Here is a 14,584-nt window from a genome sequence, read left to right as displayed (position 1 = left end):
ATCTGATCGTGGGCTGTTGCTGTACAACGGGCTCATGTATGTGCTGCTGCTGAGACAGTGACAGAAGTTGGGTTTTACTCATCGTTTGAATTTCTCCTTCCTGAACCTGGGAGATTCGTATCCTAAGTTGCTGGTGTTCAGGTCGTTAACACGTGGTAAATCATTCAACCGATCGTATTGTGTAGAGATGTCAACAGGGGTGCAGGCAGCTTGCACAGTGTCTGTTGGTATTTAAGCTCCCTCCAAGGGGCAGTCGCTTTTCCCGACAAACAGCTATGTCAGCCATTACTGTTTCTCTGCCTCAGTCACTAACCCACACACAATCTTAAGCCCCCCCTCGGTGGAATAGATTTACTTTGACACTGAATTGACCTTGTATCCTGACCCCTTCACTCCAGATAATGGAGTATTCACTTGATACTGGGAGTTAGTCAGGTCGAAAGTGACCACCCTTAACATCAGGGCCTCTGTGTTTTAGCTCTGTTACCTGCGTGCAGGGACAGGCTTCTGGGGGGGGAGGGAGTCGACTAGAGCAGGAGCTCTGGAGAGCAGCCAACTTGCAGATCGTTTCAGGGAACATCTCTGGGACACCCACACCAACCAACCCCACCGTGCCGTGGCTGATCACGTTAACTCCCCCTCCCACTCCTCTGAGAACATGCAGGTCCTGGGCCTTCTCCATCGCCAAACCCTAACCACCCGACACCTGGAGGAAGAGCGCCTCATCTTCCACCTTGGGATCCTCCAACCACATGGGATCAATGTGGTTTTCACCAGTTTCCTCAGATCCCCTCCCCCCACCTTATCCCAGATCCAACCTTCCAACTCAGCACCACCCTCTTGACCTGTCCTACCTGTCCATCTTCCTTTCCAACTATCCACTCCACCCTCCTCTCTGACCTATCACCATCACCCCCCCACCTTCATCTACCTATCCCAGGTACAGCTACCTTCCCCACCAGCCCCATCCCCCTCCCATTTATCTCTCAGCAACCCCTGGCCCACAAGCCTCATTCCTGATGAGGGGCTTATGCCCGAAACGTCGATTTTCCTGCTCCTCGGATGCTGCCTGACCAGCTGTGATTTTCCAGCACCACTCTCTTGGGGCTGGTGGCCTTACATTAAATGTGGGTTAAATCACCTTGGAGGCTCAATCATGTCCCAAAGTATTGGGGTAAACTCAGTCCCTGCGTTATGGAAGCTGGCCTTTCAGTTCATTGTGCTCGTCCCATTAAATCTGCCTTGTGCTCTCTTTTGGACACCACACTACAGTCCCTCTCTATCGGAATGAAAACAAACACAATCTTTCAATCTCTCTCTCTCTCTCTCTCGATGTGAAACACTTACACCAACCTGAATTTGTAAAGCACCCTTACCATGGCACAACATCACAGGAGTATAATGCATCAAAGGCTACAGAAAGAGGAATTAGGACAGTTGACCAGGAACTTGGATAAGGTGATTGGCATTCAGTGCTTCAAGGTCTTTTTGAAGTGGAGGGAGTTTGAGATGTGAATTGAGAGTTTACAGCCGAAATGATTGAAGGCACAGCCACCAATAACTGAGTGGCTTGAGGGACGTACTGGAAGGGAGTCTCGGAGGGGTGTAATGTTCAGCCCACCAATAACAGGAACACAATGAAACGTGCTACTGATACGTCCAAAAATCAGCTTTTAATGAAAGCTAAGAATTTAGAAATGAATATTTGTTTGTAAAGAATTTCCCATCAGGGTTTACTTGTGCTGTGTTTCAGAGAAAGTTGTTAACTCCCTTTTAATCGACTTAACTTTTTTTTCCCCTCCTTTTAGATCAAGACCATCCTGAGTGGCTTCATTATCAGAGGCTATCTGGGCAAATGGACCTTACTGATTAAAACAGTAACGCTGGTTTTGGCTGTATCTTCGGGACTAAGCCTGGGGAAGGAAGGGCCGTTGGTTCATGTAGCGTGTTGCTGTGGCAACCTGTTCTGCTGCTTGTTTTCCAAGTACAGTAAGAATGAAGGGAAGAGGAGAGAGGTACGTGGTTGCTCCATCGAATACGAGGATATGGCTGGTAATAAATAAACTGGATGAGGTATTGACCTGAGGGCTTCAGCATTAAATCCAAGTTTGGAGACAACCTTTAAAAGCTCTGAATCCAGCTCGGAAGTGCCGAGGGGTTGAAAGAATGGTTTCCCGATTTTGCAAATGCCATGGCATGGAAGGCAAACTAGGGGTAGACTGTTCAGCCCCTCAGTTTTCGACCTCAACTCCATTTGCCCTACCAAAAGCTGACGCTGGAGATCAGGAACACATGTAATACAGAAACTCGGCAGGGGTCTTGAAACTTAAACTCTGTTGCTCTCTCCGCGGATGCCAGTTTCTTCAGCACTTTCTGTCCCCATTTCTTTTACCCTACATTAGTCCAGATCTCTGGGTGACCCTTGCCCCCAACAGCAATTCTGTCCAACGAAGATGCCAATTCTTAATCCAGCAATTCAGACCCACCAGCTTTTGGGTGAGAGAGTTTCCATCAAGAAATGAAATGGAAAAAGATGGACTTCTGACAAGTGGGACCTGAATTCTTTGTTGAATGTCAGACGCAAGAGATTGTGGAGACAGCGATGAATTCTTCCCAATTACTGAGGGCTGTGCCTTCAGCCATTTTGGCCGTAAGCTCTCCAATTCACTTCACCTTTAACCCACTCACACTTTCTTGAGGTCTGGAGGGGGTGTGGCCATGGATACCCACTAGAGCCCCAGTCACGCCTGTCTGTTTGTGGGGAATGTGGAACATTCCCTCTCCGCAATGACATCATTGGTGCTGCTTCCCTCTCTTGTCTGCAATTGGGAAAAATGACCAATTTTGCTTCCAATCCCCACCCTCCCCTCAGCTTTACCTCGTCTGTCTCTGACTTCTCCCTTCCCTTCCTGGCCGTTTCTGTTTCCTTTTCTGGGGATAGACTGACCATTGATATATGTTCCAAGCTCACTGACTCCCACAGTCTATATATCCTAACACTCTGCTTCCTGTATGGAGTCCATTCCATTCTCCCAGAGTTCACTGCCTCTGTTGTATCTGTTCTGAGTGTGCCAACTTCCTTGGGGGGGGGGGGGGGGGGGGAGGGGCTCAGAAATGTTAACCTTATTTTCCTCAATCGAGAATTACCTGCCACTACGGTTGACAAGATCCTTATCCATAATTGACTGATCTCCTGCACTTCTGTCCTTACCCCTTCCCTTCCCTCCCACGACAATAATAAGATACCTCTGGTCCTAACTTATCAGCACCACCAGTCCCTGCATCCAAAAATATAGTAAGCGTCCATTTCCATCATTTCCGTCTCCAACGAGATGCCACGACTAGACACACATTCCCCCTCCCTTCCCCTGTCAGCATTCCGCAGGGACTGTTCCCTTTGGGACATGCCTCCATCCCCAACATTTTCTCACACTCACAAGACCCCTTCCCATGCAATCCTAAAGATGTAGCTCCTGCCCATTTACCTCTAACGCCCCTGACATACCTTCCAGGTGAAGTAATGAGTTACCTGCACTTCATTGAATCTTGTGTACTGAATTCATTGTTCATAATGTGGTTTCCTGTACATTGGGGAGATGAAATGCAGACTGATTAACAGTATCCAGTCCCCTGTCACTTCAACGCACCACAGATTTCCCATGTCAACATTTTTGTCACAGGCCTGCTGCGGTGTTTCAGACAGCCTCAGCGTAAGCTCAAAGAACCACATCTAATTTTCTGTAAACCTCAACACAAGCTTGAAGAATAACATCTCATTCTCCGCTTGTGGGCCTTGCAGCCTCTAGGACTCAATACCTGAGTTAGTAACTTTGGAGCCTGATTCCATCCTTCCATATTTTATTACCCACTGCACACCCAGTCCTGTTATGACATGGGTTGCTTTTAGCACTGTCACCCATTTGCACGTATTCCTGGGTCAATGATCACATTATATCAACAGCAAAAACAGAGGTTGCTGGCAAAACTCAGCAGGTCTGGCAGCATCTGTGGAGAGAAATCAGAGTTGTCATTTTGGGTCGAGAGACCCTTCCTCAGAACAGTTTTCCGTTTGTTTTTATCACGTTTTATCAGTTGTGTTCAGCATGGCTAACCCATTTCCTCACTCTTTGCACTCCTTCTGACTTATTCTGCTTTTCTTCTGTGCTACCCATAAGCTCCTCGTTTACGTGCCCCTTCCATATCTCTGCCTCTCTATCTGTCCGCTCAACTCCCCCTCCCCGCTGGCCCCTGACTTTGACCAGCACCTTTTCCCAGCTGCTGACTTTTCTGAGGGAGGGTCACCGGACTCGAAACGTTAACTCTGAGTTTTGCCAGCAATGAGTGTGGTTGTTTCGGATACCCAGCATTGACAGCTATCTGTTTTTGTTTGATGATCGGGGAGATTCTCATCACGGTGGGAATACCTGGGCGGTACACAGCTCAAAACATTCCTCTTCCTTCCAGGTGCTGTCAGCTGCCGCTGCTGCCGGGGTCTCTGTTGCATTCGGTGCTCCCATCGGCGGCGTACTGTTCAGTTTGGAAGAGGTAAATGTCAATGTCACGCCGATTCATGGCATTACCATTACAGTAGGCTACAAAGGCAGGAACAATAAAATGTTGCATTCCGTTACTTCGACATGGGGATTCATGAGGACTGCATCAAAATGGATGAAAGCTCTCCTCAAAAGCAGCTAGACATAATACAAAGATTCTCAATCAAATGGGACAATGTCCATGTTTGTGGTCAGAAGGAATTAATGGCATTGACCAACTCGCACCAGCAAGGTCTGACGCAGGCAGCCAGTGCAGAGTTAGATCGGTTCAATCAGACTACACTCTCGAAAAATATACAGACATCATCCTTAACTATGGTGCTTCTGTGTTACTGGTGGATGTGAATCGGTCAAGGGAATTACGGCCCTATTCCATTAGGTGTGAGTGTCTCTGGCTGGGCCAGCATTTGTTGCCCATCCCTAGTTGCCCCTTGAGAAGGTGGGGGTGACTTGCCTTCTTGAACCGCTGCTGTCCACCTGCTGTGGGTTGACCCACAATGCCCTCGGGGAGGGAATTCCAGGGTTTTGACCAAGTGATAGTGAAGAAATGCGGGTACGTTTCCAAGGCAGGATGGTGAGTGGCTTGGAGAGGAACTTGAAGGTTCCCATGTATCCTCTGCCCTTGTCCTTCTGGATGGTGGAGGTTGCAGGTTTGGGGTCAACTGTCTCCACACTGCCCTGTGACACACAGAGAGCAGGATGCTGAGCTCTCACCTCCCAGTACTGACTTGAAATCCAGTGGGATGCTCTCACTGACAGAAGAGCACTGGCAGAGCACTTGCACTACCTCTGAGCCATTAGTGAGGTACCAGCTATTAAACAGCAACATGATCCCTTGTTGGAAGGAATGGGAGAGCGAGAAGGGCAGGAGATCTCCATTCGGCCTCAGTGAGGTGACTCCACAACCACCGGTGTTTTCCTGAGTTAATTCCTGGCCTGGACCCAAAATAGTCTCCTGCTTGTGATTTCCTTCTTGCATGCAACATCGCCCCAAATAAAACTAAACAGCGTATGTTATTCCACAGCCCTGGGTCCATCCGTTATCCCGAGAGGTTCTGTACACATTAATAATGGAATAGGGCCGGAATTCCCTTGATCGATTCACATCCACCAGTAACACAGAAGCACCATAGTTAAGGATGATGTCTGTATATTTTTCGAGAGTGTAGTCTGATTGAACCGATCTAACTCTGCACTGGCTGCCTGCGTCAGACCTTGCTGGTGCGAGTGGGTCAATGCCATGAATTCCTTCTGACCACAAACACGGATATCGTCCCATTTGATTGAGAATCTTTGTATTATGTCTAGCTGCTTTTGAGGAGAGCTTTCATCCATTTTAATGCAGTCCTCATGAATTCATTTGAACCCCCAGCCGCTCTCAGTCTTGTACCATGGTCAAAGTAAGATGACCCCCTGATTGTGTTTCTCTCCCCTGGATGATTTCAGGCCTAAGCCTTGCAGATGTTGGCATCTCATGTTTCAGTCAGCAATGAGAATCTGGTCTCCTTGGAACAATTTACGGTTCAATCGGCTTAAAATGTTGGTCGCTAAAGTGACTTCCTGAATTTTCAAGCTGGCCAGTAGAAAGCACATCTGTTACCACCCAGTGGTGTGTCATCGTCATGGCGATAAAGGCCAAGAGGTCTCCAAAGGAGTGGTTAATCTATGGAATTCGTTGCCACAGAAGGCTGTGGACTCAGTTCATTGAGTATATTAAAGACGGAGATAGATAGGTTCTTGAGTATCAAAGGGATCAAAAGAGTTGTGGGGAGAAAACAGGAGAATAGGGTTGAGAAACGTATCTACCATGATTGAATGGTGGAGCAGACTTGATGGGCTGAATGGCTTAATTTCTGCTCCTGTGTCTTACGGTCACACATCCATCTCAGCTCTCCAGTCACTGGTTCTCCTCCCCCCCCTTGGCCGTTCAGCTCTATAATCTCAAAGCCACTGGGCTATTTTACTGCTTTCCTCAGGCAATGAACTGAAACATCTGTGGAAACGGAAGTGATGGTTCTGTTTATCTGGGGGTCTGTCTTGAAATGGCAGTGAGTGAGTCACAGTGTAACACCATGGTGTCTCAGGAGGCAGTAGAAGGCTGGCTTTAATTCTTACGGTGCTGGGCTAGCTGACTCCCGCTGGTACAGGGGTGTTTCGGTTGACCCCCCCTCTCCCCCCCTCCGGGGTTAGAGAGGAAACAACACTACCCTCTGTCAACCAGTATAAAGCACTATTAAAAGTGCTCCGAGATATTCACGTGCAATATCTTAGGGTTTTGTGAGGAGGCTAGTGGGAGACAGCAGGGAAGGAGTCATCTGATGAAGCAAGTCCAATGGAAGAGATGTGTTACTGAAGGGTGGATTTTGCTGTTTGTTTTCAGGTCAGTTACTACTTCCCGTTGAAGACACTGTGGAGGTCATTCTTTGCAGCGTTGGTGGCTGCTTTCACATTGCGCTCCATCAACCCGTTTGGGAACAGCCGGCTGGTGCTGTTTTACGTGGAGTACCACACTCCCTGGTACATGGCTGAGCTGGTGCCCTTCATCCTCCTGGGGGTATTTGGCGGCCTGTGGGGAACGCTCTTCATCCGGGGCAACATCGCCTGGTGTCGGAAGCGCAAGAACACGAGGCTGGGAAGGTATCCGGTGCTGGAGGTGATCCTGGTGACCGCCATCACGGCCATCTTTGCCTTTCCGAATCAGTACACCAGGCAGAGTACCAGTGAGCTCATCTCAGAGCTCTTCAACGACTGCGGTGCACTCGAATCCTCACAGCTCTGTGACTACATCAATGACCCCAACATGACTCGGCCGGTGGACGACATCCCAGACAGGCCGGCTGGGCCTGGGGTCTATGCCGCCATATGGCAGCTAGCTCTCGCACTGGTCTTCAAAATTGTCATCACCATATTTACTTTTGGCATGAAGGTAAGGGCAAACAGCAACAGGCCAATCCACCTCGTGTGACCCTGATTGGCAGAGGACAAATTAACCCGGTGTGTTTAGTGTTCACAGAGTCCCTACAGTGTGGAAGGCAGGCCGTGCGGCCCATCGAGTCCACACACCCACCCTCCGAAGAGCAACCCACCCCTCTACCTCATTCCCACAGCTAACCAACCCAGCCTGCACATCCCCGGGCACTGCGGGGCAATTTAGCACGGCAAATCCACCCTAACCTGCACATCTCTGGATTGTGGGAGGAAACCGGAGCACCCGGAGGAAACCCACGCAGGCACAGGGAGAACGTGCAAACTCCACACTGGTAGTAACCTGAAGATGGAATGGAACCCAGGTCCCTGGCCTTTTATCTTTGTAATTTGCACCAATATTATTTACCACAAAGAAGTGACAGACGTTGGCTTGATTTCCATTGCTTACTGACTTGACAGGGGAGTTGAACACTGGTAACGCATCCAGTGTTAACAACCCCTTACAGAATAGCATTCCAGCAAAGGTCAAAGCAAAGTTGGGACTGTAGGGCTACTGTCTCACTAGACAGAGGGATGATTGGTTACCCCTCCTCAAGCAGGGGGAGAGGTTGAGAAGGCGAGTCTTTTGTGGTAACCTCAGCCGGTCTGGGAATTGAACCCACACTGTTGGCCTCACTCTGCGTTGCAAACCAGCCGTCTAGCTAACTGACCCCTCGGCAAGGATGTGTCAGCTTCTCTTATCCTCATTGTTTCTGCAGATCCCGTCAGGGCTGTTTATTCCGAGCATGGCTGTCGGGGCCATAGCTGGCAGAATGGTTGGTATTGGTGTGGAGCAGATGGCCTATCACCACCATGACTGGTTCATCTTCAGGAGCTGGTGCAGGCCTGGTGCTGACTGTGTCACCCCAGGCCTCTATGCTATGGTCGGTGCTGCCGCATGCCTTGGTGAGTCATTCCCAATTTGCCATTGACCAGTGACACTCTCTTCAGCAAAGCCACCCATCTGTGGACTTACATCTGACTTTAACATTATGTATTTTCGAATCTCTTGTTAGCATTCTGAATCTTGACCTGTTCTAAATGTGTGGCACCTTTGAGTTGACAGGAAATACTTTGCAACCATAGCAACGTCTTCATTCAGGCAAATAAATACAGGAGCTTGCCTAATGGAATGTCGGTTGGTCAAGTCAGAAGGTTGTCGGTTCAAGTCCCTACTCTAGATACTTGAGCTCAAGTAATCCAGACAAACATTCTCGACACAACTCAGAGGGAACAGTATAATATCTGAAGTGCTCTCTTTCTGTTGAGCTATTAAACGAAGACATCGTTTCCTCTCTCAGGTCATAGAGATGTACAGCATGGAAACAGACCTTTGGTCCAACTTGTCCATGCTGACCAGATATCCTAAACTAGTCCAGTCCCATTTGCCAGTACCTGGCCCATATCCCTCCAAACCCTTCCTATTCATATACCCATTCAAATGTCTTTTAAATGTTGCAATTGTACCAGCCTCCACCACTTCCTCTGGCAGCTCATTCCATACACGTACCACCCTCTGTGTGAAAAAGTTCCCCCTTAGGTCCCTTTTGTATCTTTCCCCTCTCACCCTAAACCTATGCCCTCTAGTTCTGGATTCCCCCCACCCAGGGAAAAGACCTTGTCTATTTACCCTATACATGCCCCTCGTGATTTTATAAACCTCTATAAGGTCACCCCTCAGCCTCCGATGCTCCAGGGAAAACAGCCCCAGCCTGTTCAGCCTCTCCCTGTAGCTCAAACTGTACTCACAAGATCCTCATACAATTTGATGAAGAGAAGTAAGGGTCTCCCGATGCCCTGGCCAACATTCTGTATGTATGTGACCAAGTCCTTTAAGGTATCAGGGCAGTGGTTAAAGTGGTTAAGAAGGTATATGGGATACTGTCTTTACTAAGTTAAAAAGTACACAACACCAGGTTATAGTCCAAAAGGTTTAATTGGACGCGCTAGCTTTCGGAGCACTGCTCCTTCACCAGGTGGCTGTGGAGTGTCGCTCCGAAAGCTAGTGCTTCCAATTAAACCTTTTGGACTATAACCTGGTGTTGTGTGATTTTTAACGTTGTCCACCCCAGTCCAACACTGGGACCTCCAAACCATGTCTTTATTAGCCATGCTCTGGAGTTTAAGAGCAGGTAGGTTCTGAAAAAACTGTATAAAACATTGATGAGGGGCCACTGCTCGAATATTGTGTGCAGTTCTGATTATCACAATATGGGAGGAATGTGATAACCACTTGAAAGGGTGGAGAGGAGATTTCCCCGGATGTTGCTTGGGCTGGAGAGTTTCAGTTATGAAGAGAGATTGGACCGGACGGACTGGGATTGTGGCTGGAGGAGGCTGAGTGGGAATATGATAGAGATGTTTAAAATAATGAGGGACATAGATAGAGTAGACAGGAAGAAACCTTTCCCCTTGATGGAGAGTTCAGTGTCCAGGGGGTGTAGATTTCCGGCAGGATGTTTCATTGGAAATGAGGGAAAGCTTTTTCACCCAGAGGGTGATTGGAATTGGGAATTCACTGCCTGTTAAGGGTAGTAGAGGCAGAAACCTTCATAACATTTAAAAAGTATTTAAATGTGCACTTGTGATGCCAAAGTTCTGCTGGAAAATGGGAATGGTATAGTTAGGGAGTTGTCTTTGACCGGTGTGGGCACGATGGTCCTCATTATGTGCTGTAGATCTCTATGGCTCGAACAACCAACATACAAGAATCCCCCAGATTCTCCTAGTCATTGTTGCATTGCTGTTTGTGGGAGCTTGCTGTGCACAAATTGGCAGCAGTGTTTCCTACTTTTCAGCAGTGACTATACCTCACCAGTTGTAACGTGCAGTGAGACCTCCTGAAGTTGTGAAAGGTCCTTTATGGCTGCAAGCCATCCTAACTGAACTATGGTTGTGGAACATTATACAGTGTGGAAGCCGGCCATTTGATCCATTGAGTCCACATCTGACGTTCCGAAGAGCATCCCAACCAGAACCATCCCCCTACCCTATCCCTGTAACCTTGCATTTCCCATAGCTAATCCACCTAATCTGCATATCCCTGGACACTATGGGCATTTTAGTATGACCAATTTACTGATGTTTTTGACAATTTTTAGAAAATTATTCATTCACAGGATGAGGGTGTCGCTGGCCAGGCCAGCATTTATTGCCCATCGGGCAATTAACAGTGCACCACATTGCTGTGGGTCTGGAGTCACAGGTAGGCCAGACCAGGTAAGGATGGTAGTATCCTTCCCTAATGAACGTTAGTAAACCAGGTGAGTTTTCCCAACAATCAGCAATAAATTTAAGGTCATCATTAGATTCTTAAATCCAGATACTTATTAAATTCAAATTCCACCGTCTGCCATGGCAGAATTCAAACCCAGGCCCTCAGAATATTATCTGGGTCAATAATCCAATGATAACACCACTAGACCATCACCTCCGCATCTTTAGACTGTGGGAGGAACCCAGAGCAACCAGAGGAAACCCAAGCAGACACAGGAAGAATGTGCAAACCCCACATGGGTGGCATGGTGGCTCAGTGGTTAACACTGCTGCCTCACAGCGCCAGGTTTGATCCACCCTCGGGCGACTGTCTGTGTGGAGTTTGCACGTTCTCCCCGTGTCTGCGTGGGTTTCCACCCTCAATCCTAAAACGCGCAGATTAGGCAGATTGGCCATGCTAAAATTCCTGGTGGTGTTCAGGGATATGTGGGCTAGGTTGATGAGCCATGGGGAATGGTGGGTTTGGATGGAATGCTCTTTGGAAGGTCAGTGTGGATTTGATGGGCCAAATGGCCTGTTTCCACACTGTAGGGATTCTGTGAAGCCACACAGATAGTTGCCTGAGGGTGGGTTGGGAGGAGAAAGTAAATATCACGAAGTCAAAATAAATGAGAAGATATTTTTGAAATAAAGACCTTGCTGTGTTTCAGTGGATTATATGTCCTCAGGCCATCTCAAGGCATGTTCCATCCTGTGAAGTATGAAGTGTTATCAGTTTTATTTTGTTATTAAACACAGTAACCAGTTTGCCCACAGCACGATGCACAAACTGCAGTGACAGAAATAAGAAGATAGATTGTTTTCATCGTGCTGTTTGAATGATAAACATTGCTCAGAATTCTGGAAGGTCTCTCCTCTTTTCACTTCGGGATTATGTAATGGAATCTTTTAATTGAACACAGAGTCTCATCGAGGAGATGGCACCTTTTGACAGGAGAACAATCCCTCTTGTGAAGTGCATTAAACTTTGGTTAGGCCACATTGGGAGTATTGTGTGCAGTTCTGGTCACCCCACCACGTGGAGGCTTTGGAGAGGGTGCAGTAGAGAGTGCATTAGTGATAAGGAAAGGTTGGACAAACGTGGATTGTGTCAGAGGCTGTGAAATAACTTGATCGGAGTGTAATAAATTGTGGGAGACATGAATTGGGGGGGGGGGGGAGGGGGATTGTCAAAGTCTTTTCCCCCAGGGTGGAAATGTCAGTATTGGGGGCAGAGGTGAAAGATGACGGGAAAATGTTTAAAGGAGATGTACGAGGAAAGTTTTTTGCACAGAAGATGGTAGGTGCCTGGAACACGCTGTCAGGGGAGGTGGTAAAAGCAGATACTATTGCAATGTTTAAGAGGCATATAGACAGATAGATGGACAGGCAGGAATTCGAGGGATACAGACCATGTGCAGGCAGATGGGATTAGTTTAGAATGGCATCATGGTTGGCACAGCCATGGTGGGCCGAAGGGCTTGTTGCTGTTCTCTAGTGTGTTGGAGTGACAGCCTGAGATACTTCTCCAAAACCTTGAATTCAGAAGCAACAAAAACAGACATTTTCAGCTTTCAGCCCGTGAATTTGCATCCACTAATTAGAGGCAGTAGCTTCAGTTTCTTCTGCATCAATCTCGAGATTTCACTGTGTGTCCCTCTTAGCCTCTCTCCTTTGCTTCCTGCATTTAAGACCCTCCTTAAAACCTCTCATTCTGTTCAAGCTGTTGGTGATCTGATCTATACCCCCCGTGTATATGAGCAACTCAGAGTTACATTTTGCTGTAAAATTCTCGTAAGGGTAAGATGCTGTAAGTTGTTGTTGCCGTCAGACTTGGCTCAGCGCTGACACTCTCGTTTCTGAGTCAAACCTCGTGAATTCCAGATAAAAACCCGAAAGAACTGCAGATGCAGCAAATCACAATCCAAAACAGAAATTGCTGGAAAAGCTCAGCAGGTCTGGCAGCATCTGTGGAGAGAAATCAGAGTTATTGTTTCAGTGCTGAAGGGTCGCGGGACCCGAAAAGTAAGCCAACAGCTTGACCGGAATGAGAGGGTAAAAGGAGGGTCTTAAATGAAGGAAGCAAGGGAGAGGAACGCAGAGAGAAATCCAGAGATTGAGGCATAAGAAACTGAAGCCACTGCCTCTGATTAGCAGACTCAAATTCATGTGCTGAAAGGTTCAGAATTATGTGAGCACTGATATCTTGGAGGATATGAGGCTGGTAGAGATTACCCAGATATGGAGGGCTGAGCCATGGTGGGATGTAAAAATAAGGATGAGAATGGTTTAGGGGAGATGTCAGAGGTTGGTTCTTTACACAGAGAGTGGTGGGTGTGTGGCATGCACTGTCAGCGGTGGTGGTAGAGTCAGATACATTAGGGACATTTAAGCGACTCTTGGATAAGCACATGGATGATAGTAAAATGAAGGGTATGTAGGTTAGTTTGATCTTAGAATAGGATCAAAGATCAGCATAACATCGAAGGGCCAAAGGGCCTGTACTATTCTGATGTTCCAACCAAAATGTTGCTTGACTGGGAGCCAGTGTCTGTCAGTGAGGACAAAGGTGAGACGTGAGCATGACTTGGTGTGGTTTAAGACACAGGCCAGTAGTGTTTTCGATAATCTCAGGAGGGTAGGATGTGTAACGTTAGTCAGGAGAGCATTGGAATAGTTACGTCTAGAGTATGCAGGATCGAATTTAGATTGAGATAAGCACACTGTGTAAACTCGATTACTTCCAGCTCTGAAGTGAGAGTTTGAGAGGATTACACAATATGTAGCATATGTATCTTAATTGACACAGTTAAATATCGCAAATTGGGTAATCAGACAAGTAAAACTTGACACCAAGGCACAGATGGAAACAGGAGAATCTTGGTCAAAAGTTGGAAGAAGTGGGATTGACTGAAAGGAGACAGAGAGCGGGAAGCTGCAAAGGGTTAGAGAGGGAATCCTGGAGCTGAATGGGACACCACCAAAGGAGCAGAGAACATCACAGGTGCACAAGAGACCGGAGGTGTGAGAGTGCAGAGATTTCAGGTGAAGGGGCTTACCGAGACAGGATAGTAGGCTGTGAAGGGATTTGAACACAAGGAGGAGAATTTAAGAATAAATACTGGGCCAGCTTTATCACTTTCTCACTGGTTGAGCCACTGATTTTATCCAAAATGTTTAAAGTGCCTTGTTCTAGCTCTTGACAATTTTGCCGCAGGTGGAGTCACTCGTATGACAGTGTCCCTGGTTGTGATCATGTTTGAGCTAACCGGTGGATTGGAGTACATTGTCCCGTTAATGGCTGCAGCAGTGACCAGCAAGTGGGTGGCAGATGCCTTTGGGAAAGTGGGTATCTACGAAGCACACATCCACTTGAATGGCTACCCTTTCTTGGATTCAAAGGATGAGTTCAGGCACCGGACCCTGGCCACTGACGTGATGAGACCCAGACGAACTGAGCCCCCACTCTCAGTGCTGACCCAAGGCAGCATGACCGTGGAGGATGTGGAGACCCTTATTAAAGACACGGACTACAATGGCTTCCCTGTGGTCGTCACCAAGGAATCGGAGCGGCTCATTGGCTTCGTCCAAAGAAGGGATCTCATTCCTGCAATCAGTGAGTTTTCCAGCTTAGTGCATGTTATTATTACATTGCATGGATTCAGCCCAGAATTGAGCCTTATAGACTTGCTTCGCTTTGAGTGTTTTACGTTGAGGCGAGTTGTTGGTGCTGGTCTCGAGCCATGCTCCAGGCACTCCTGGCAATAGGCTAAATGTGTGAATTCAGAGCAGCCCATTCAGCCCCCCAT

At 47.7% G+C, this 14,584-nt stretch overlaps 1 protein-coding gene across 5 annotated transcripts in view; it reads left to right on the top strand.

The window, feature by feature from the left end:
- Positions 1-14,584, top strand: part of LOC140485993 (H(+)/Cl(-) exchange transporter 4) — a 213,875-nt gene that overhangs the window by 73,395 nt on the left and 125,896 nt on the right. For all 5 annotated transcript variants that reach the window (XM_072584493.1, XM_072584497.1, XM_072584492.1 and 2 more), the window contains exons 6-10: positions 1,809-2,015; positions 4,465-4,545; positions 6,934-7,479; positions 8,240-8,426; positions 13,993-14,391. In XM_072584493.1, the coding sequence (XP_072440594.1) occupies positions 1,809-2,015; positions 4,465-4,545; positions 6,934-7,479; positions 8,240-8,426; positions 13,993-14,391 (1,420 nt within the window). The remainder of the gene's footprint in view (positions 1-1,808; positions 2,016-4,464; positions 4,546-6,933; positions 7,480-8,239; positions 8,427-13,992; positions 14,392-14,584) is intronic.

This window comes from Chiloscyllium punctatum, chromosome 15, assembly GCF_047496795.1.
Source record: "Chiloscyllium punctatum isolate Juve2018m chromosome 15, sChiPun1.3, whole genome shotgun sequence".
NCBI lineage: Eukaryota > Metazoa > Chordata > Chondrichthyes > Orectolobiformes > Hemiscylliidae > Chiloscyllium > Chiloscyllium punctatum.
This window is presented reverse-complemented; position numbering and strand designations above follow the sequence as displayed.